Consider the following 23,771-nt stretch of genomic DNA (forward strand, 5'->3'; position numbering starts at 1 on the left):
AGGGAGAAAAAGACTTTCTCGAGCTGTAGTTCCTCATTTACTACTGGGTCCCCTTACATAACACTTACTATGGGTCAAGCGTCAGCATATATTAAATGGCAGTCACCGTACCAATCCCGTGCCGTTGGTACTATCATCCGTATTTCATGGATGAAGAAATCGAGACACAGAGAGGTGCATTAACTTGCCCAAAGTCACACAGCCCCAAAGCAGCAGGGCTAGGACTTAAAGCCATGCAGTTTAGCATCAGAGTCCCTACTCCTAAAAGTCACTGCCTTTTCTCTCCAGCCTATGACATTTCCTCTCTAGATATATAAGATAAGAGAGACAAAGAGAGGAAACTCAGGTGGAGAATAAAGGGAACGGGTGAGAAAAAGAGGAGGAGTCACCAAGAACTGGCATAATAGAGATTTAAATTAAAAAAAAAAAAAAAAAGCAGGAGCCTGTCAGTCTCAGAGAAGCGGTGTGAGACCAAGATATAGAGATGGTAAGATGGCCTGATAGTGAAAGCAAGCTATCCCAGAGCTGGTCAGACCCCTGGTCTTTCTCCCGCGCCAAATGGGATTCTGGGAATAATGCTCAGCGAATGCGAAGCAAGGGGGGCTGAGGCAGCTCCCAGCGGGCGGAGGAGTGACCACTGGAGCAGAGAAACCAACACCTCCTCTTTCTCTTCAATTTCAGCCTGGGGTGGAGGTGGGTGCCCAGGGCTCCATGGAGATCAGCAAACTGATGAGAGGAGACAGCCTATGTCATCACATGGGGAGGCCTGTCGCACCCATTTGTAAGCTAAATAGCTCTTATTCTCAGAAGGAAGGGAGGGAGGGAGGGAGGAAAGGAAGAGGTGGACTCTTTCTTGCCTGTGTTGGAGAGGCAAGCCCTCAACCTTCACTGGATACATAGGATTGGCCTTGGAGTCAGCAGAGCTAAGACCTAATTGTGCCTCTGTCACCAGTTAGCTATGGGACCTCAGACAAGTAACCTAAACCCCCTTCATCTACACGATGAGGGGACTGGGTTTATCTCTAAAGTTCTTTCCAGATCTAACATCTGTGCACTGGGGATATGGTGACCGAGCACAGGGACTGGAATAGTCATCTCTGGGTACCACCCAAATCCCCGTGCTCGCACAGCAGCCCACCACCCACCCAGTCCCAGGGATTCCATCACCTGAGCACCTTGCTCATCCACTCACGGCTGACACTCTGGCAGGCTTCAAGTGAAATCGTTCTCCAGCTGGTCTCTCTCCCTCCATCCTTGTCCCCTCTGATCTGTTCTTGCTCTACAGGCAGAATAGTCCTTCTAAGCACAGATCGGGTCATGTGACTTAGCCTGTGGGAAGATCCTCAGGGTCCCACCTTACTCTCACCTGGCTCACAAGGCCTTGAATGATCTCCTCTCCCCATTCTCCCCTCCTCACCTGTCACCATGACTCCGTGGCACCCTGTGCTGTTTCCACAGAACCACATCCAGACTGAGAAATGGAATATTTCCTGCCAGGTCAGTAAACAAAGGATGTTGCAGTCATCAGCAATTGCGGCCACAGCCTAGGTGAGCTGGTGAGCCCTGAGGGAACTCAGGAAGGAAAAAATACCTGCCATCTAGCAGCCATCAGGCTGCAGCCACTCCCCAGGGTGCGCCCTGAGGAGACTCAGGATGAGAAAGCACAGGACACTGGCCCCAGATAGCTGAGGTGCACATCAAAGGAATGATTTCAGTGATATAAGCCTTTCACCACCCCAGGGTCCAACCTGAACACTGGCATTTAGCAGACTGTTGGAATCCATCCGAACTAATAGAAATGATTGTCATGATCAATTCTGAATCCATCAATTTTATGCCAGGATGTTGTTTTGCCTGGAAAGTGGATGAGATTTAATGAGTAGAGGAAGCAGTTTGGGGCTGGGAGGAAAGGGCATTAGAGTCAAGACGGAAATTTCAGGATTTGCCTGTACAAAGGTTAAAACTAGCCTGTTCCTGCCCAGGGCCGGTGTCTTGAGCTGACAGTGTGGAATGGGCAGGGAGAAGGCGGTGGCATTCTCTTGACCCCCGGTAGCTCTCACAAGGGGCTACTGAAAACCTCCTTGCCCTTCCACATGCTGTCATATGGAGAGACCAGAGCCAACCTGACATCAAAGTTCTGAAAGATGCTACGGCCGAGAGCCCACGAGAGCCTGGATGGCAGGATAAGAGATTAGGCACAGGACTAGCAACTCACAAAGGCTTTGGGGATTTGCCCAGCAGGTGGTGAGAGCCGGCCACTGTCGAGTCCCCGGTGCTGATCCGGGCAGATGGCCATCACCGTCATTACCTTGGGCATCAGCACATTGAGGTACCCCAGGCAATCGAATGAAACTGGCTTTCCCAGGATAGAAATATTTTCCAGGAAAATGGAAAAAAACGAAAGGGACTGGGACATTCAGTAAAACAGGAAATGGCAATGACCGAGGGGCAGAGAGGCCAGAGCCACCTTTCCCAGCTAATTTGAAGTTCTCAATTCCCAATAAATGGGACTTTTTCCCCCCTCAATTTCAAGCCTTTTAAAATTTTCACTGGTCAATCAACACCTGCTTTTTTTAATCAGACTTTCTTAAATCCCTGCCTCATTGCAAGAGAAGCCAAGAAAGCACTTTTCTCTTCTGATATTTGTGGTTCTTTGGAGAGGATTCCTGTAACTGGGAGAAATCCCAAAGAGCAGTGGACAGCCAGCAGTAGGCTGAGTGGTGAGCCCATCAAAGGGCATAGGCCAGTCCTTGGAGGGTCAAGTAGTCCTACATCTGAGCTAGAGAAAGGCCTCTGTACAACTGAAATTGCACCACAAACCACCACCCAGAGCAGCGCTGGGGAGAAGCAGAGGTTGGAAAGAGCTGTGGGAGTGGAAAAGCTTCCTTACTGAAAGAAGACTGTCCTTGTTCCACACTCGGTGTATGAAGCATCCCTCTTAGTAACCAGGGCTGTGGCTTCCATGGAGGGTGAGCCATCAGCCAGCATCATCAAAGGAGACCTTTCAGAGTTCCTGGGTGGCAACATGGCATCATGGAGACAACAAGGGTTTAGAAGTCAGATGGCTCTGATGAACCTGATGACCTCTTGTGCTCTCTTCCACTGCTGGTTTCCAGAATAAAATAAGTTTCATGCCAAGTAAACATGGGAGGTGTAGAGATACCTTCACGGGGTTGACAAACTCACATTCTACAGCAATGAGGCAGGGATGTAAATGTGTTGGGCTGAGCCATGGAGACAAAACAGGAGATTCATGTGCATCTCGAAGGGGGCAGCCTCCACTCAGCGTCCATGGGTGTTTGCTTTACAGGAATGACAGGATTCCAAGATCACCCCATGGCCTTTCTGCCGGACACTGTTCACTTGAGTTGCAGAAGTGAGTCCCAACACTGTGAAGGCCACACTGAACATCTCTGTGGCATAGACTCAGTCCTCAGTCAACCTGTGTGTACCCTGTAGTCTCCACTGCCTGGCTTGTTTCACTCAAAGTACAAGTCACAGTCCTCTTCCGTTTTCAGGTGAAAATAGTTATACAGGTAAGCTCTTCTTGGTCAATTTTTGGTCAGGATTTATTAATTTATTTTTAGCATGGGAGCTATAGCTTGCTCCAAAGCCATAGCAGTCTGGAGCCAGACTAGGCTTGGGCAATTACTTGATCCTACAACCGCCCAAAAGCCTGTCAAAATCGGTAGATTTTTGACCACCAGCTTCTTTTGAATGATTCCTCTTTTCCCTGCATCCCCTTCTCACCTTATCCCGTTTCCCCAAATCTGGAGGGAGTTTTAGACGATACTGTCTCTCCACCACCCCAACTTCAATTCGGTGGTCCCAGCAGTGTCATTAACAGAGCACCAAAGCCCAGGTGTCTGAGTTCCCCAGCTCAACTCTAGCTCGTAGTTTGAGAAACAGAGACCTAAGCTGTTTTCGTTCCAGTGTATCTTGTATCTTTTATCCTGGTCAGCATGAAATCACATACTTTGGGGGAATAAACAGCAACTTGCCACTGAAGGAAAGTTCTCTGACCAAATCCTAGACTGAGGCAGAAACCTATTCTCTGTGCTCTGTGGATTCAGGGGGAGAAGAGCTTAGATGTGGCCTCGGGTTGGCTCTGGAGTTGTGGCTTTGCCCAGCTTGGCAGCTGAAGACTGAAAAATGTAAGGACCTCCAGCCGTCTCCCCACAGTGCCCCAGTGAGTGGCGGTGGCTTGACTAGGTTGTAGACCGGAGCCCTTCTCGCGGCCAGGCCAGCTCCCTGACCACTGGACCACACAGTCAGTGTTTAACGTGCATTCAGCAAACCTCAAGCTCCAGGCCTGAAGAAACCGATTTTCCAAAAACAGAGCTCTCTTTGTGAACAATTCAGCAAAAATTCTCTTTCCAGCTGTGAGTTGGGATTTGTGTTGCAAATGCTGGTGTTAAAGACATACACCTTCCACAGTTCCAACAACAAGAGAAAAGCACCACGCAGGATGTATTCCTAAACCCTCCTCCCCAAAGCACCTATAAATACGATCGGATTGATGACACTGGCTGCTGGGGGCTCGGACGGATCTTATCATTCCCAGTTTTCAGCCCCAGTGAAAGAGTTGGGGCCAAGGAGACGGATAGGATGGGTCCGCATTGGCACAGGACAAAATGAATGTCAGAAGGAGGGAGAAGAATGCTGCTCTTGAGTATGGACCAAAGGTGTTCAACTTCCTGTGTTAGTATCAGAAACTTTACCTAGTTGAAATCAAATGTTTATCTGTTGAGTCATCAAAAATTTTCTTCATGTGCCTCTTAGTCCTCCAGACACAATCAAAATGCGGTATGATGAGGCCGGGGACATTCCACAAAGGATGATACCATCTATTTCTAATTGGGATGTCACATTACACTTCCCCCTATTCCTATTATAGTTCTCACTTTATTAGGAAATTTTTATCTGAAATGGTGTAGAGCAAGTGAGATCAGCAAGACAGAGTTGCATTCCTTCCTGTGCTTGTCTCTGGTTGGTTAATCTGTCCTGCTTTCACGCATGAACCAGACAGGAAAGACTGAAGCCAAACCCACATCATTATGAATGAATTTCTTTGCTTTTAATCTCACACAGTTTAAAATACAATATGAAATCAGGCTACAGTATATAAAAAATTCTCCAGCAAAATGATGTGCCAGCATCAGCTACTAAAATAAACAAACAAAAAACTCCCCCATAAGAAATTTTTTTGCATTTAAAAAAAAACACATAGAAACTTACATCGCTACATCTCTAAGCTACCTCAGTTCTGATTTTTAAAAAGCACCTGCTTTTCCTTTTTTTTCATCTTGCTTTTACATTTTCAGCTTTTAAAAAATATAAATTATATGAAAATACAAGTTGGAAAATAGTCAAACACAATATAACATCTTTTTCACCCCTATACTTCCGAGCTTAAAAAAAAAGTATTCTAAGAAAAGTTCAATAACTGAGGCAGTATTCCTGATAGAGATAATTTCCTTTTAATATATATATTTTATATATGTATATGTATACATATATTTATGGTTCCTCGAAACTTCTTTGGAATGTAGATAAGAGTTCAACACATTTATATAGACCCCAACAGAGAAAGCAGCATGCACAGCATGACTAGGATAGAGAAGGTGTCATTTTCACCATGAAGATTAGGCAGGTTAATGCTCTCAAACCCAGAGTGTTCGTCTCCAAAGTGAGGAAAAGCATATCTGATCTTTGAATGCTACCTCCAATCCCCAAAGCCACAAAACCAGGGCTCTGTGTAGGCAAGTCCCTCCCCTGAATGCAGAAGGGAACAAAAGTGACCCTGAACCCTACAGCCAAAACCAACACAGGTTAAGGCATCTCCAGGAAAATAAGAGTTTCACCCAGCTCAACCAGATTTGCCCATCCTTCCTCTGAAGTTAACATGTTTTTTGGTTTTTTTTAAAGCAGAACTCCAACAATTCTGCTACATTTCCAGTGTATAAACCACCCACCACTCTTCCTGGGATGGTCTCTGGCCTTTGGACAGAAGGAGAAAAAGCATCTGGCCAGATCGACGAAGCTGTCTGAACTCATACACTATCTACAAATACTGAAAACGGTGCACTGAGAGAGAAAGGGCATCTGAGCAGACAAGCAGCTGAAGAGCATGAGGAAGCACTTGCTTACATCTTATCTGCTAGGGAATTATGACAGGACTCACACAGGGGAGTTCTCAGCATCAATTTACAAGGAAAGGTTGTTGATGAGTTGAGAAAGTGATTTTATGCCTGGTGGCAAACAAGCAGTGACCGATGCCCAGCCTTGGTCCTACTCTCACCCACCACTGAAATGTGGAAAGACTTCACAAGAAAGCCCCGGGATTATCTCAGCTGCAGTTTTGCATGTCTGCAAACACACCCACACCCAGACACACGCACACGCACGCACACACACACAGGCGCACACACATCTTTGCCAGTGCCCAACAAAGATCACATAATCTAAGAGAAAACAATGTAGTCCAAACAGTTCTGTCTAACACTCCCTGAGCAGCTCCTAAAATATTTTGAGAGCTTCATTAAGGCACCTGCATCCGGAAGAAGATCAAAATACACAGCTGGGCTAAATTCAGCCTTTGCTTTCCAAGCAGACGCTCCGATTTCTCAGTAGGAGGAAACGCGTGAATCACAGAGCTAAGTTCCTGATAATTCGGGGTCTGCAAGAGGACCTGGGAGAAAACAATCCACTTCCTTGAAGGTACGCTAGAAGGTAGTTAGGACTTCCAGTTTCTCAGCTGGAGCCCGTCCTCACTGAAGCCCGAAAAGCCATCCCTCTGTCACCTTCCTTTGAATCAGGCACCTGTATAGCCGGGGAAGGGGGGAATCCTAGTTGTATGAGGCACTTTTCCTTAGTGGTCAGATGCTGGTCCTCTCTCCCCAAACTCCATTTTCAGATGACCCTTTAACAACGCCACAGTTGATTACGTTTGTAGTTCAACGTTGGGAGAACTAAAAATAGATCTGAATCCCATGGACCACCTATTCCTACACTCCAGCTCCTTTCCTAATAGTTCCTATCCCTTCAAGTCTTCCTTCCTCTGCAATTACTAACCTTCACTTACCCTGTGCCAGAATAACGGATCCAAAGCACGGGGCCCTCATAGCATCTGCACTATGCACCTTGCTTGCCCACCCAGTCTCACCTGACACCCGACTCAGCTGCCTTAAACTCTTCAAAGGAAAACCTTGCACTTCTCCCAAAGACAGCCAAGCCCCATTTTATTCATAGGCTCCCTTCATTTCCATGGCTCCTAAAACTCAAGACATCTAAATGGCTTTATCAGACGCTCTCCAACTCATGTCATGTCTGTAGTTACCCTTTCACTCACCCATCAGAAAGCTGTACATCTCTCTCTCTACTGAACAACAGAGTGGGGGAAAGCAATAAATGTGGGATGCTGGGAAAATAATACACAAAGGAGAAAGTACAGAGTGTTAGTGGGGAATGACATGCATTCAGGACTTATTTCTTAAGGCCTGAGGGGTAATGCCCATGCATACAGATTTTATTCCAAGTCATGTACGTTACAGGTCTAAAACCAGTAAAGAACCAGGTCAATCTTCCCCCTTCGATCCCCTTTCCATGACGTCTACAGTGCTCCTACATTTCCTGTGGTCCAAAACCAGGGCTGCAAAATACATTCAGTTCGAAGACTTAATGCTTAGCTCAACGTTAAGTCCAAACTCTGAGAATCCACTGATGACAAGTAAGTAGAGGGGTGTCATCACAATTTTAAAAAATTATAGGTGAAATTCACATGCACAGTTCCTTTGTACCCAAATCAGCCTTATTTTTTCCTCCACACATCAGTCACATGAATTTGGGATCCCCGATCTCAGTGACAGCGCTTTGTCTTTCCAGTGGGGTCTATATAAACAGTTTCCTTTCACTGTGACAGAATCCTCAGCCAGCAAATAAAAACAAAATTGCATGGTACAGCAATACTGAGACCACTTTAGAGCTTAAGACGATTTTTAAGAAAAAAAAAAAATACTGGCACAAAATTTAATAGAATAAATTTTAACACAAAAACAGTTTTGGTCCCTCCCCACTGAAGTCCACCTTTGTTTGGAAAGTAGAATAAAAGGTAAATAGTCCTTGGTTTTTAGTGCATCCCCCCAAAAAAGGCTTTACCCCACCTCCCTCTTTTTCACCCTCCCAGACCTAACAACAAAAGGAAATTAATTGCCTTTTATTAGTTTCATGACTCCTGATGCATCAATTTCTTTTGCTAATAGGTCCGTACTCAAGACACATTTTTTTTTATGGATGATTGTTTTTTAAATGATTGGACACGTTAGTCTCTTCCTCCCTTAAGCCAGATCCTTCAAGCTTCTAAGAAGGCCCTTGTCTCTCTCCTGAAAATCCGCTCAAGAATTTCCTGTCCCACCCACCCCACAAGTCCTGGTTCTCCTCCTCCAAAGGCGCACAATTGACTATAGCTGCAGCTTACTTAGCTCCCACCCCTGAATGTAAAAAAATGAGTTCTGGAAAATTAAAAATAGAATAACAATTAAAAATTAAGAGTCCGACCAACGTGGTTGTTCTTTGAAATGTCTCAGCAGAGTTTCTCCGGCCCCTTGTTGTCCATCACTCATCAGCGTCGGGCTTGACGTCCAGCATGGCGTGCAGCTCCTCGGGCGTGTACCCCAGGAGGCTCTGCAGGTCACACACAAAACGGTACACATAGCGTTTCCCCGCCGTCTTGTGGATGATGTTTTTGTCATAATAGTAGCGAAGGCCACGGCTCAGTTTCTCATAATTCATCTTAGGTTTGTTTTTCCTTTTTCCCCATCTCCTGGCCACCTGAAATTTAATTTTAAAAAAGGAAGAGGGGTAAATATCTACAGGATAATCCAAATATACACGTTTATTTGCCTGCACCCGTCCATGGTGACCCATGATGTTCAAGAGAGGGTTAGAGATTCATGTACACACAAGTTACTTTTCTGACCAATCTTTTCTGAATTCCAAATTTCAAGGGTTGGGCAACGATGACAGTGAAGTTGATTCTTTGAGTTGATGAAAACACAGTGACCCTGAACTTCTAGGGAATGGAGTTAAAGCATCTGATATTAAAAAAGAAAAAAAGAAAAGCAACACTATAGTGTCTCCTCTTACCCTGTATTATTAATAGAATGTCCTTGCTTTGAAAGCATGAAATCTAATGCAAGGGATGGACGGCTGAGCTGCAATCACACCTGCCTTTCATCAACAGGAAGCATTTTTTTGGTACCGGGCACAGGGTTCCTCATGTCTGCCTGAACAGAGAGGTTGTCTCTCTTGTTCATTGTTCTTTATCCTCAGAATTGGGCGTGGCACAGAGCAACCACTCGCCAAGCATTTTTTGTTTTGTTTTGTTTTTGTATTGAAGTATAATTGAGTACAATGTTGTGATAGTTTCAGGTGTACAGCAAAATTATTCACTTTTATATATATGTATATTCTTTTTCAGATTCTTTTCCCTTAAAGGTTATTACAAAATATTGAGTAGAGTTGCCTGTAGTATACAATAGGGCTTTGCTGGTTACCTATTTTATAAATAGTAGCATGTATATGCTAATCCCAAACTCAATTTATTCCTCCTCCCCTCACTAAAGCATTTGTTAATGAAAACACAAGTTAATGTGAAAATTGTACCAATCTTCCAAGGCCTCTCAAATTGTCAGACCCTTTCCATATTCACAGAGCCACAAGGCCAGGGAGGGTGCAAAGTCAGAGAAAGCAACTCGTGTCTACAAAGGGCCTACTAGGTGCCAGGCACTTTACGGGCATCATATCAATGAATCCTGGAAAACAAATGGCCAATGTAGATATTTTCACTATTTTCCAAATGATGAAACTAAGGCTCAGACGAGGTCACCCAAGTAGCAGGTGGCAGAGCTGGGATTTGAACCCTAGAAAACGTCATCAACCCCACAGAACCCATCTCCAGAGCTCTCTCTCATCCTCCCTCAACAGGAGACTCTGAAGTCACTCCCTTCTTACCTCATCTGGGTCAGAAAGCTTGAATTCCCAGCCATCTCCTGTCCAGCTGATAAAAGACTGACAGGATTTATCGGTGAGTAATTCCAGAAGGAACTGCCACAGCTGGATTGGTCCACTGCCTGGAGACACAAGCCATCGTGAATCATTATACCAGACGCTCCACACTCTCAGCAACTAATCCCATCACAGGGCACTCCCGACCCCTCCTCTCTCAGCCCATCAGCCAGGGGAAAATGAAGGCAACACAGAGCACAAGCAATACAGGAGGCGCTAGGAGCTTGAACAGACTGAACAGGTGAAGAATTCCTACCAAAACAGCCTTTAAGACAGAATAGCAATTGCCTTATTTGGATCGACTTAAGGGTCAGTCCATTGTTATTGCTAAGCAAACTCCAGAAAGAAAACACTGTATCGCTCCTCTGAGATATTCTAAGGCAGCATAATCTTTTTTGCCTTCAAAAACGAAGTCATTATTTTTGCCTTACAAAGTACTCAAGGTATGAACCAAGCAAGGAATGCCTTTGCCAGTTCCAATGAGAAGTCAAAGCCCATTAGCACCCTCTAGATTAGGGAACCTTTGGCCCCTGATTTTCGAGAGAGAAGGATCACTACCCTAGGGTGATCTAACAAGGAAACAGAAGTTAGATGTTCTTTTGGTCGTAATATTCCTCTCTACCAACGTCCCGTCCCCCAGGCCACCTACCGGCAAGCACCCAAACCAAGAAAGGGAAGATAAGCACTTTGGAAGGAACTAACTTGAAATCTTCAGAGGTCAGGTGAGGACTGTCTCAGAAATTCTCCATGGGTTCGGTATACTCTAATTTGTACACACACACACACACACACACGTCTCTTGTCTTAGTCATCAACACTGCCAAGATCTTAGTTCTAGAAGGCCTGACATACTCTGATTATCAATTTATCTTATGCTCAAAGCTTTATGCTACATAGATTTCCTTCTAGGATAGCTTTCTACTCAGAAATGACAATGCTGCCAGTGATTCCTACCTAGTTTATGTGTGTAGCTACAGAGACAGATATGGGTTCAATAGTCCATGACGCTTGTTACAAGTTACACTGTGCTTTATAACACCATCTCAGAAGCAATCTGGACATGGTGTGGCTAGGAAAGACCCAGTCCATGTAGATGAAGAAAGCCTGGCACGCTCTAACCCATACAGGAAAACTTGACTGTTTTTAGACTCTGATCCTCAACCTGAGTTTCAAATTTGTCTGATCCAAAGTAAATTGAGATTCAATAGGAAACAAGCTTTACGTTGCCTCTCAGTCTAAAAAATAAATGTCCTTTATGACCTCTAAGGGCAAACTTTTGTTATGTCTTACACGTCTATAAGGCATGTTCACATGCACCATTTTGCTTGCTCCTAAAAGCCACTCTCTACCCTCCTTATAGGCAAGGCACACTGGGCTGTTTCCATTCTACTGGTGCTCAGAAAAGTGATGTGACATTGCTTCAGGCACAATTAGAAAATGGTGGGCCTACTGCCCGGGCCTTGACTCCCAGGCACCAGGGTAACCTTGATGGACGCCTATGAGCAAACAGCAGCTGGTTTGGAAGCTTCCTTTGAGCTCTGGGACAGCCAAAGGAAGCAACTGCTATAGCAACAGCTTCCTAGGGGTCCCTCGTCAGCACAGCCCAAGCTCAACAGGGAAAATGAAATATCTCTACCTCATCCTCAGTCTGAGTACTTTAAACCCATCTGGCAAGAAATAGCTCACACAAATTCTAGAATTAAATGATTCAGCAAATGCCTACAAAATATATTAATGTTCGAGGAAACAGTCCCAGGAACTACACTGGTAAAGCCTTACCCTTCTCTCTTTCTACCCCTCGCTGAAAAACAATTTCATGGACAGCTCGGACACATCTGCAGGTTTCTTAGCAGTTGGATAGTCACCAGCTACCACCCTCTGCCTGGGGTAATGTCCTAAAGTGACTTCCTATGGGCAATCACTAAGAAGTCATCCGGATGGACAGGAGTAAGAAAAGAGATTTCTATTAAGAAATGCTGTGGATTTTTTGGTGGCAAAATAATAAGAAAAAAGCAGTTATAATAGCCCTTGTGACATAATAGGTTCCCTGAAGAAGTGGAGAATGAGTATAGATACCCTCAGGATCCATGAAAGGAGACATGTAAGGAAAAATCAACTACTACAGTCCAAAACTATGTAAATAAGCCAGGGAGTTCACGGTCCTCTCCTGGGTCAATACCACACACCACAGACATGAGAGAGAGCGGGGGTGCTGCTTTCAGACACCTGGCAAAGGAAAATATGAACAGCAGCTATGATTTACCATGTACCTACTATGTATCGTAGTAACATGTGATGCTTTATAGCATCTTATTTATCCCTCACAATAAGTCCATGGGTGGAGGCTGTTGTTATCATATTCATTTCTCCCACTTTACAGCAGAGAAAACTGACCCACTGTGAGGCTAGATAACCTGCCCTAGGCCATGCAGGTCAGAAGTGGTGTGGCTGGAACCCAGGCAGCCTGACCCCCAAATTCTTCATCTCGACACTCCATTTCCCCTAAGCAAGACCAACCCAGAAGCTGGCATCTAAACTTCCCGCTGGCTGCAGTGGTCCCAGGGATCAAAGGACCCGGCTTTATAAACACATCTTCTCTTGCCCGCCTCTCACAGCAAGCAGTCCAGGACACTGGGTGGCCAGTGGCCCTCCAGACAGCCGTCACTAGTGACCTTGGTGTCCACCGCCACAGGTGGCACTTCCAGCCCAGTCAGGTCCCCTCGTGGTCACCGTTAGTCTACGTAACTTCATTATTTCTCCCCCCACTAGTTACCTTAAAACGTCTCCCGCACTACTTGTCTTAAAATCCCTTTGGGGAGACAAGGGGGTGCTAATTATACCAAGCTGAGGAAAGGGAAAGAAATAAGGGGGTTTTTGTCTCCAGGCAAGTCCTGGCCATTGGCTGGGAACAGCAAGCACATCCCGAGTCCGGGGAGGGAGGTCCAAGGGCCACCTCCGTCCTCCACCCTCGAGACGTGCGGCCATCAAGCGGGGAAGGGGCTGTGATTAGCGTCGCTGGGACCAGCGCGTGAGGAAAGGACGTCAGACAGAACTATTACCGCTGCCACTTCCCGAACTGCGATGTCCGAGCCGCAGGCCCTGCAGCTCCAGACCGTTCTCTGTGTGCATCGGACCCCTGGTGTCTATGGATGTGGCCGAGGGCGGGGTGGGCCCTTGCATGTGGGTGTTTTCGCTTTTCCCTCATTGTGAGTCTTCCTTTGCTCATAAGGAACATAAAGCTGAAATCTGGGAACTGGGAGCCCAGGTCCTAGGTGTGGTGTCCTCTAACTCTTTTTTTTTTTTTCCTATTTACAGAAGGGAAGAGGGAGGATAAATACGAAAACCAGATGCCTAAAGAAAGCACAGGGCCTGGGATGGGGAGTCTCTGCTGGGCTGCACAATAGCAAAGTCAAAACAGCGGTGATGTCAGCTCAAGGCTCCTTCCTCAGTTCTTGAGGAAAAATCCAGCCAGCCCACTCAGGCCACCCGTGCACACAGGGCTCCCACCCAGGGCTTTCTGGAAGTTGCTGCTAACCCTTCAGAAAGCCCTCACGGTGACCCCGATGAAAGGGATCCGTGATGCCTCCCAGAGATTCCTCTCTTGTACACTTCTGCTGACACCCCGACCCTCCTTTTGGCTGTGGAGGCAACAGAAATGGGAAGGACATGGGGTTCTTTTGTCGGCCAGAAATGCTGGGTCAGGGCAGGAATGCGGGCGTCAGGACGGCTCGTCCGCTGGCTCGACCAGTGGACAGTCCAACGCGGGAGCCTGTTTCCACAACAACAGGGTTGTGGGAGGGCCCGGGAGGGGAAATCAGGGCCACCTGACAGGCCAGCACTTGGAGGTGGCTCTGGGGTCCCTGGTGACACTGGCCTCCTGGCCAGCACCCGAGTCCAGGCCCAAGGCAAGTTCTCAAGCTCCAGACTTGTGCAAACAATGGCTGAGGCTGGCCCTCCCGGTCTGAGCTCTCCCAGGGGCTGTTTCTGCAGCGCTTGGAGTTGGTCTGCTCAAATCCTCCGGGCCGGGCTCCATCCCGTGCCCTCCCTCCGACACGCCCTCACGTGGTAAAGCCTTTTCCTCTGTTTTCCTGGCACCTCCTCTCCGCTCTGGGCCCAGGCCCACACACCCACCCAACTGGACTGTGGTCCCAGTGACCTTTGTCCCAGGGAGCAGAGAATGGTACTAAGAATAGTGCCAGTCATGGGAAGGGGGAGCTCATACACCAAATGTGACTCACAATGGTGTCCCTGTCCAGGGGCCCCGAGGCAGTCAACGGCGGCCTTCACCAGGCTGCCCTGGGGTGTCACACTTCAGGAATCCAGTGGCATCACTGGGAAACTATGCTTCAGAGCTCTGAACCGCAACAACAGAGGGGTCCCTGTTAGAAGGAAGTCTCTCCCCCAGGCGGTGCGGGAGGGAGGGCCCCTGCCCCACTCACAACCCCCCCTAGGCCACCGTCGGGCCCCCTCCCTGGCCGCAGTGGGGAATTTCCTCTGACTGCTTTGTTCTTCTCGGCTTCTGGGGGGAAGAGGAAAATTCTTAGCGCAACACTGACAGTCCTGATCTGAAGACTATGACACAATCTCAGAAGAGACAACATCAGGTGCGTACCTGGAGGGACCCCAGGTCAGCAGAGCAAGTCACACGAGGATGCTTCCCTCCAGAGGGGACCCTCAAAGCACTTCAAATCCAAGGCTACAATCTCTTTTTTTGTTAAGGCAAAGCTTCAAGTAAGGTCTTACTCATTTGGTTGTGTAGGTCCCTTCTCTTTGTCTAGGGACTGGGAGATCCCCATCGATCTCAATGACACAGGGATGGTTATTTAAAAAGCCCCTGCTTTTTTACTCCCTTGCTCCGAGGCTAAGAAGTGAGCAACTTTGGTAAAAGGAAAGCAACAGGCTAGAATGGGATGTTAGAAAGGTGCTCCAGATGCTCAGGATCATAATTCTTTCCATGTGGCCATGTATAGGTATCTTCTCAGTGTCTAGGCTTGGGGGTTGCCTGCCATGGCAACGAGCTCACTGCTCATGAACCGGGGTCAGGGTGGGACTTCAGTTTTTCCTTTGCAGTTCAGCTGCAAGTTCTCACTCTGTCACCTGTGCCCGGCGCGAGGTTAACACACAAGAGTGTGGCCCGGGGCAGCGGCTCTCTCGGGCAGCCTCCCATCATGCTCTGCTTGCACCAAGACCAGCTCTGACAGCTTTGTTCTCCCTGCGTCTCTCTCGCCACTAGAACACATGCTCCAAGGGCGGGGACTGTGTGTTTTCACTGCTGTAACCCAAAGCCCGGGATGGTGCCTCGCCAACAAACACCAGCTATCAAAAAGCTATTTGTTGTTAAGTGACTCCAGCTGTTGGCTCCCTGCAAGCCCGGGCTGCGTCTGATTGACCCCTCTGTGTTCAATGCCAGGCCTGGGACCTCGTCTCGGACAGGTGCTCGGTAAACATTTACTGAACGGCATGATTCAAAACAACCCTCCTCTCCAGAAAGGTGTTGGGGTTTAAAAAAGCGACCCAAACTGCTTCTCTCTATTAAACTATATTTGGGGGCAAACAATATGGGTGACTCCCAGGCTATGTTTCATCAACATGGGCCCCAAAATAAAAACCACCACACCTCCTGTCCTTTGGGGAATTCATTTGCTACTTTGAGAATCTAATCTCTGTAGCTCGACTCTCAAAGTCAAATACCTCAGTGTGGGCAGGACACCACATTTATTTTAACCTATGAAACTCTCATGGTTGGTCACCCTTGCAACAGGGTTCACTCTGCCCCAATAGCACACATCTGACAGGTGGTTCTAAAACAGAGGAACGGGACCCACTGGCCCCTCCCTTTCACCCAGGTGTCTCTACCCACAGCCAAACGATGATGGCAAAAACAGAACACTCAAATCCAGAAATGACCCATCTGTTCACAAGTGTATCTGTCTTTCAGACTACTGCAGGAGTGCCCACCTCTGGAGGGGGTGGGTCACCCCGGAGTCTGAGCATCACCCCCTCTTGTCAAACCCCCTTCTAAATTATCATTCACAGAAGATCTCCAAGTCCCTCTGTTTCCATTCAGTCCTTATGAAACGACGTTTAATGACAAGTTGAACAGAAAGCATCCTGTCAGTCTCTTGCCCTCTGGGCCAAACTCACCATGAAGCTGCACTGTCTCCTGCCTGAGGATGAATGAGCCAAGAGATGTCCTGTTGGATGGTCTGGCATCCAGAGCAATGGGATTTTCAAAAGAAGGAAGAGTAGAGACTGCTTCATACTTTGGCTTGGCCTTATGCCTGCAGGTGCCTTTTCCCACTTCTTCTGAGTTATGTCCCTCCTTTGCCCTCAACTCAACCCAATTTCACCTCATTCCCAACACAATCTGTATATGTACGATACATTCTGTAACTGGCCAAGGTGCCTTGGTTCAGTGAATCACTGTAGATCAATATGTTCTATACACATGTTCCTCTATCAATGGCTAGTAACACAAGGGTAGCAATCAGGGATACAAGTTCCAATAATTCAACTCATAACCACAAACAACATTCTAACAGGCACTTGAAAAACACACCTCATGGACGTCATGAGGGACAACACGTTCATGCCCTTGTGTTTATGTATTGCTGGTATAGCCGGGAGTTAACAATGGAAACAAGTTAGAGAACAATTAAAACCAGCTTTTAATGTCAAGTCCATGTCTCTGACACATTAGACCAAAAGAAAGGAGGAAGCATTTCAAACAATTTAAACAAACAAACAAAGATGTCAGGCATTGGACATACTGACGGAGAGATAACAACAGATAGTATCCTATAAAATGAAAATGTATACAGGATGGTGGGAAATGCCCAAAACAGGGAGTCGAGTGTCTAGAGCTTTGATCCCAATTTCTTCCCTGATTCACTGAGCGATCTCATGCAGCTGGTTAACCTCTCTGGGCTTTAGTTTATCTATCCCTAAAATGAAACTAGTTATCCCTGCTCCTCTCTACTTTATAGAGATGTAGATTAAGTCCCTATTATTAAAAATAAACATAAATATAAATATATGCATATATATAAAGAGCTGACCACAGCGCAGAGCAGTTTGCGAACAATATAAAACACGACAACGGAGGGAATCCCCTGGAGGTCCAGTGGTTAAGAATCTGCGCTTCCACTGCAGGGGGCACGGGTTCAATCCCTGGTTAGGGAACCAGGATCCCACATGCTGTGCGGCGCAGCCAAAAAAATAAAATAAAATAATAAAACACAACAATGGAAGAATTAAACAACAGAAAAAAAATATTTTTAAAAGCAGACTTTTCCAAAAGGAAAGCAAAAGGAAAAAAAGATGGGGCTGAAAAAAAATAGCAAAAGCACTAGATCAAATTCAATTATTCTTCCAAGAATTCAATGGGCCTTTTACATGGCAACTTTGAAAAAGGAGAAAGTTAGAAACTAAGACAAAATGGTTCAAGTATGTAAGTGTAAAATGTTTTAAACACTGTAGATGAGAATAACCAGTTAAGGTTTTTTAAAGTGAGGGATAACTCTGAAGTTCTTGCTCTAATTCAAAGTAGGCAGGCACAAAAAGATAGAGCAGATGCAAACTGCTTTGCAAGTGAAAGTATCACCGACATTTTATGGTTTGGGGAAATCTTGGCCACAGACAGACTTAGATCCTCTTTTCCCCAGTGCACGTTTTTCCCCTCCTAATCGTTTATACTCATCACCAAAGCACACCCCACCTAGTAATTATGTAGGGCTGAGCTAGAATGAGTCCAGCATTCCCCACAAATGTCTGTAGTTTGGCCCTAGAGACAGATCCCATCGGTATTAACTGAAGGAAGAGCAGAAAGTCTTGCCCAGCTATCAATGTCCAAGACAGTCTGGGCAGCCAGTCTGGTTGGCTGGCAATGGGTCAGCTGGGCTGCCCCACCTGGGAAAGACGAAAGTGAGGCTCACTTGAGTCTGCCTGGGGCCTGAGAACAAGACAGTTACACACTTAAGTGTCTGGAGGAAAGGCCCTTGTTTTTGCTTGGGCTCCTTACACCTGCGTGTGTTCAAGTACACATGTGTGGGAGTGGCCGCAGGGAAAGGAGACCCTTCCTCTCTTAAAGGGGAAGCCTGTACTCGAACGCAGGCACCTTTCCTCCAAACCCAAGAACTCTGCCTAACCATGTTCAATCTGCCACTCAGACACACACTTGGACAGTGAGCCAGCAAAGCTCAAGCCAGGAAGTGGGTTTCTTTACAGCTTTTCCTCCTGATGTCTTCGAGGTAACTGACTGTTTTAAGAAGTCACCAGAAATGGGTAAGGTTTGGATTTGACGGTACAGAGTGAAATTTTTGTTTAGAAACCAAAAAAGAAAAAAAAAAAAAAAAGCTTTATGTCACTAATGTAAATGTCAAAAGAAAATGCCTTCCTAAGTATGTAGGTGACAAGAAGAAAGAAGGATGTCTTCACTGATTAGAACTAGAAAATAGGACTTGAGAGTTCTGAAGCCTGGACCTTTTCTAGTAGGTTCTCAAATGCAATCGGAGCTTTATTTTATCCTGGGGGTAACGTTTCCCCCTCATACCAAGTTTCCCCCTCGAGAAATGACTAGTTAACGTATTCAAATTCTTGGGGAGGTGACTAGATCCTAAGCCAGCATTTGAGCATATAACTTTTCAAGCCTTTATCTAGCAAGTAATTTCTGAACAGCCCTCAAACGCAAAGCATGCTAGCCAGATTGGGTGGAATAACAGAAGAGGGTATTAAAAGCAGCATAGAGGCAGCAGAAGAAACACTTCTGTTCCACCATAATGGGATGAGCTGAAAAGGCGCTACCCACGCCTTTAAAGAACAAAGGAGCGAGAACCCAGCCTTGAGGGGCCTTCACGAGAAACTGCACCCATCTCAGCTCTGAAGGTCAAACACCTCCACGGAGCCCAGCCCTAAGAGCACCTCTCCCACCAAGCAAGTCCCAGCCTCCTCACCGAGTTCAGACTTTCACATTCACCCACCTTAGGACAACTTTCACTCTCATTATCTCTCAGGGAGAGGTGAGTCACACAGCAAACAATGCAGTTCTGTAAGCTAAAGTCAACAATAGGCACTGAATCCAGAAGCCTGTCATGGGCCACCAAGAGCGTCGGGACCATGGTCTGGAGTCCTGCCGTACGACCAGCCAGACACCACGCTGATCGGTCAGGGATGATGGGGCCATGACCACATGCTGCTGGGCCCTCTGGCCACAGGCAGCATATGTGATCCCATCCACCTTGTCCCCACCAAGGTCAGGCTTCCTGGGGCTGCTCCAGCCAGGGATGGCACAGAGGGCACATGAGGCCATTCCTGCAAGGCAGAGAGCTCCCCGACCGGGCAACTTTGACCGAGGATCCCCATCAGCCTGGCCACACCTCTCTTGGAATTGAGCTGCAGTTGGAGGCTCTTCCTACCTGCGGCACAGCTTGAAGGCTCCCCTGCCCTCTCTTCCTCTTCCCACTGTGTCCTTCAGATGTTCTCCCCCGAGTCTAATCATGCCTTGGCATCTGCAGACCCAAACTAACATGCTACTAATGTTGGTTATTTTCCTACAAATTGTCTGATGTTGTGAAAACCTGTGAAAGGCCTCCCCTTTGTTGTTTGCTGTGTGACTTTGGGCTAGACTTCTTTCCCCTCTGAACCTCAATTCCCTCCTTTGTACAATGAGGATAACAGATTTTTCCTCATGTGGTCATTGGAGACAGTTAAAAAAAAAAGAATGCGTATGAAAGAGTCTAGCACATAGTAGGAGCTCAACACACATGTGGGTTGAGCTGAATAGCTGAAGTGACCTAATCTGATATGAAATATTGGCTGTGCCCCCAAGACACTGCCCGGAATTACTGGAATTCTGTAAGTCAAATCCATCAGCCCCTGACCTCGAAGAATGAACTGTATTGAAGGACAGAAGGTCTGGAGAATAATACGAAACAGTGGTAACAACTAGCATCTAGAGGGTGCTTCCTGTGGACGTAGCACTGTGCTGGGTGCTTTCCATAAGCTATTCATGTAATTCCCACAATAATCCTAGGAGATAGGAACTCCTATTATGACCATTTTGCAGATGAGAAAACTGAGGCACAGAGATGTCAGCTTGCCCACAGTCACGTAGCTGATCAGTAGCAAAGCCAAGACACGCTCAGGCTGCCTGGCTCCAGAGTCCATACTCTTAACCCCACCACGATGAAGCCTCTGCAACACACCCAGTGGTCAAACAGCCTGGATGGTCTCCTCTCATGTGCTTAACCTGGATTTAAGTCTGAAGGCATAAAAGTGACAGATGGGGTGCTGATAATCATCCTATCTGTAAGCATCACATGAAAGTCACTTTAGGGAGAACAGGGAGGGATATACAGAGGCCCTAGAACAGCAGGGGTTTGAACTTCATGGGTCCATTTATACATGGATTTTTTTCTTTATAAATACATTGGAAAATTTTTTTGTAGATTTGCAACAATTTGAGAAAAACTCAGACAAACCGCATAGCCTAGAAATATGGAAAAACTAAGAAAAAAGTTAGGTATGCCATGAATGCATAAAATATACGTAGATGTACATAGAACAGACAAAGTATGCGTAAATCGACTGTTTATGTTAGCAGGTCAACAGTAGGCTAGTAGTTAAGTTTGGGGATTATACTCGGATTTCTGACTGTGTGGGAGTCAGCGCCCCTCACCCCCGTGGTGTTCAAGGGTCAATTGGAGCACCTCTTGAATGGAGTCTCCGCGCCGAGGAACCACTGGTCAATCAGCGTCCGGAGCAGCAAAGGCATCCAGGGAACCAGGAGATGCCAAGGGGCGAAATCGGGGCCACCTGACAGAGCCCTTCCCCAGCAGAGGCTGCAGGAGTTTCCAGGCCAGCTGTTCAAGGCCGGCAGGACCTGTGTGGATGCCTCGGCAACACACTGGCTGAATTTTGTTCAGTGGAAACATCTGACTTCAAAGACAAAAAGGTGGAGCTTCAAAGTGGAGACAGAGTGGAATTCCAGAACTGTCACCACCCAGCTCCACCACTTGGAGTTAGATTTTGTTAAAGAAACAGTGACCCAAAAAATGGGAGACTCAGAGACTCCTTTAAAGCTGAGGGACTGGGTCCCCAGAAGAGATGGGTCATCATGTAAGTTTCCTGCCTCCTAATCCAGGCACCCACAGGCCTCAGGGAGTTGGAACACCAGGGTCTGAGATCTGTTTTGTAAAGTATGAAGGGGCCCCTCTGCCTCAAAGGCAGCTCGCCGGAGCTACCGTAGCTGCGTCCAGACCCCAGGGTGGCTCAGCCAGCTGCGGTCTTCAAGGGCAACTGACGGAAACAGGGAACCTCCCTGTCCATATTTTCGAAGCCAGTTAGAAGAAAAAAATGAATAGTGAGGCCAAATCCTCCCATCGTGTGGTCTTTTCCACGGGTGGCAGATGATTAAGAAAAACGGTCCCAAAGCCAACCAGTCAGGAGGCGGAAGCAGTGGAACGTCCATGCAGGCAACACCAAGGGGTTTCTGCCCGCCCCCCCCTCCAGCCCAGAGCTGCCAGGGAGTTCTCCTTCCCCGGGCTCCAAAGTATTTCCCCAGCAGCCTCATAACTGAGCAGCATGTTAACCCGTTACTCCAGTGAGATCCCAAATGCACTCCACACACCCCCTTAGGACCCAGCGCCAAACACAACACAGAGAATCAGAGTCCCCCCGGCTTCCGGCAGCAAGCCTCCATTTAGGCTCAGGGGGTCTGTCTGGCTTCCTACAGCCTGCTACTCACAGGGTCCTGTGAGGAGGAAAGGGAAGAGGCTCTGTCTCTGCCTTTCTCACTGCCAAGCTCTTTTCTTCCCAGCCACCCAGGTGCTGCCCAAGGATGGTCTACACCAAGACTGTGATGCTTCCTGTAAGCCTGAGGCCAGGCCCAGCCTTGCCTGGGCCGAGAACCTCAGGGCCCCTGTGATAGGCAGTACTGCACAAAACAGGCACCAGAGTTCTACACTCATGTCAGCAAGCTGGTTCTTCTTGACTTTAGTCAATTCACACCCTCATCGCAACAGCAGGGACATGGAAAGACTATATTCCAGAGCTTGGCTCAGGGAATAACCACCCTCCCCCAATTATAACACTCCGAACTGTTCCTAATAACATACCCACCTGTAGATTAGAATTAGAATCTTCTGCACAAATTCACACCGCACCACTCCTCTGCTCTGGTGATGCACCGCCCCCCTTCCTCATCAGTGACTTAGGCTCACACCAGAAGCTTCCTTGGTGGTTGTTTGTACCTGAGGATGCTGGGATGATTTTGCACTCCAGCTTTCCGTCAGAAAACTGAGATTTCAGGAAATGCCATCCAATCTCACGTTTCACTCTGAACTGAAGGGCTTTGAAGCACTTCTTTTTGCAGGAAAGTTGTTTATTTTCAAATACATGTTTTAGCAGTAGCTTTAGGTTCCTGAACCCTAAAAGTCAGTGACCAGTCAGATCCCCCGGGTTCTGGGCATGGCCCAGGGACTCTGTTATTGTGTGACGGTGGACGGACTCTAATTTATCTACAAAATAGCAAGAAGAAGGTTTATCTCAGGCCAAAAGCAACAGGGGAACACCTAGGGCTTCTATTTCTACAAGGCTGGTATGGCTTCGTGTGATACCTCACGCAAAAACATCTGCAAGTTGAATTCCTGATAGTCCCATATCGAGCCTTTAGGAGACTGAGAGATCAACTATTCACAAATCTGCCCAGCATGGTAAAACATACTTTCGTTATAGTTACTGACTAGCTTTGGGCTTAGCTTTTCTCAGGCTCCAGGATAAAGAAGAGACCCTCACCACTTCATCAACAATTACAACACAAAGCTGGGGCTTCTCCTAGACAACGACAACACGACAGTTAGCAGCAGGCCTGCTCCATACCAACTGCAGAAGTGATAGGAAAGGATTCCTTATTTGTAGCAACAAAAGTCTGGCAATCTGGAGTGAAGTTCTATAAAGCTGATTTACAGACCAATAGCTCCACTCCCTCCTGCCCCCAAGACCCCCCTCCCCCCACAACACACAGTGTGAATTAGGGACAAGCAAGAGACAAGACTCTTTATCTACTCTATGGGAGCAACTGAGATAACCAATGAGTGTTCTCATTCTTTAAGGGGGAGAAAGATTTCGTACTCAGGTGAGACATCTGGCACTTAAGGTTCAATTCAAGAGCTACCTTCCTGCAGAAGGCCTGGAATAAGTCCTTTCTGGTGCCTCAGTTTCATCATTGATAAAAGGGGCCTGGAGGGACAGAGAGGAAGGGAAGATACTCTTTAACAATCCAGCATATTATTCTACACCTGCTGAAATGGAAAAAAAAAAAAAATCAGAGATGCCCATGTTTGTCAAGGATCTAGAAAGCTTTTTGTTTAGGTCCATCAAATACATAGAAAACAGCAGGCCACTTCTCTCGGTTTGTTTTGTAATCAGATGGGGCTCGTAATGTATCTTCGAACAAAAGAAAATGGAGCTCTCTGATCGAATCAGTTTGATAACCATAAGCGGTCCCAGTAAGGTAAGAAGGTGCATGCTTGGCGGAAGCCAGCACTGCATTTGATGTATTCTTAACTCAGCTAACAGCCAGGCGTTCAGGCCATGTTATCTGCCCACACATCTTGACCTAATTTAACAAGTTGCCATGGGAGCCCAGTGAAGGTTGATGCAATTTTCTTATCTTGGGAGGAAGAATGCAACTGTGCAAGAGAATGTGA

The 23,771-nt window shown here is 46.9% G+C and overlaps 1 protein-coding gene across 2 annotated transcripts in view; it reads right to left on the reverse strand.

Moving 5' to 3' along the window:
• Positions 1–5,055: 5,055 nt before the first annotated feature.
• The window catches only part of ETS1 (ETS proto-oncogene 1, transcription factor), a 66,183-nt gene continuing 47,467 nt past the window's right edge, over positions 5,056–23,771 (reverse strand). For both annotated transcript variants that reach the window (XM_082628987.1, XM_082628986.1), the window contains 2 exons: positions 10,012–10,130; positions 5,056–8,829 (listed from right to left, as the gene is read on the reverse strand). In XM_082628987.1, coding sequence (XP_082485113.1) covers positions 8,614–8,829; positions 10,012–10,130 — 335 coding nt within the window. In that variant the 3' untranslated portion in view covers positions 5,056–8,613. The remainder of the gene's footprint in view (positions 8,830–10,011; positions 10,131–23,771) is intronic.

The sequence above is a fragment of the Mesoplodon mirus genome, assembly GCF_964341445.2.
Source record: "Mesoplodon mirus genome assembly, chromosome: 7".
In the NCBI taxonomy this organism is placed as follows: domain Eukaryota; kingdom Metazoa; phylum Chordata; class Mammalia; order Artiodactyla; family Ziphiidae; genus Mesoplodon; species Mesoplodon mirus.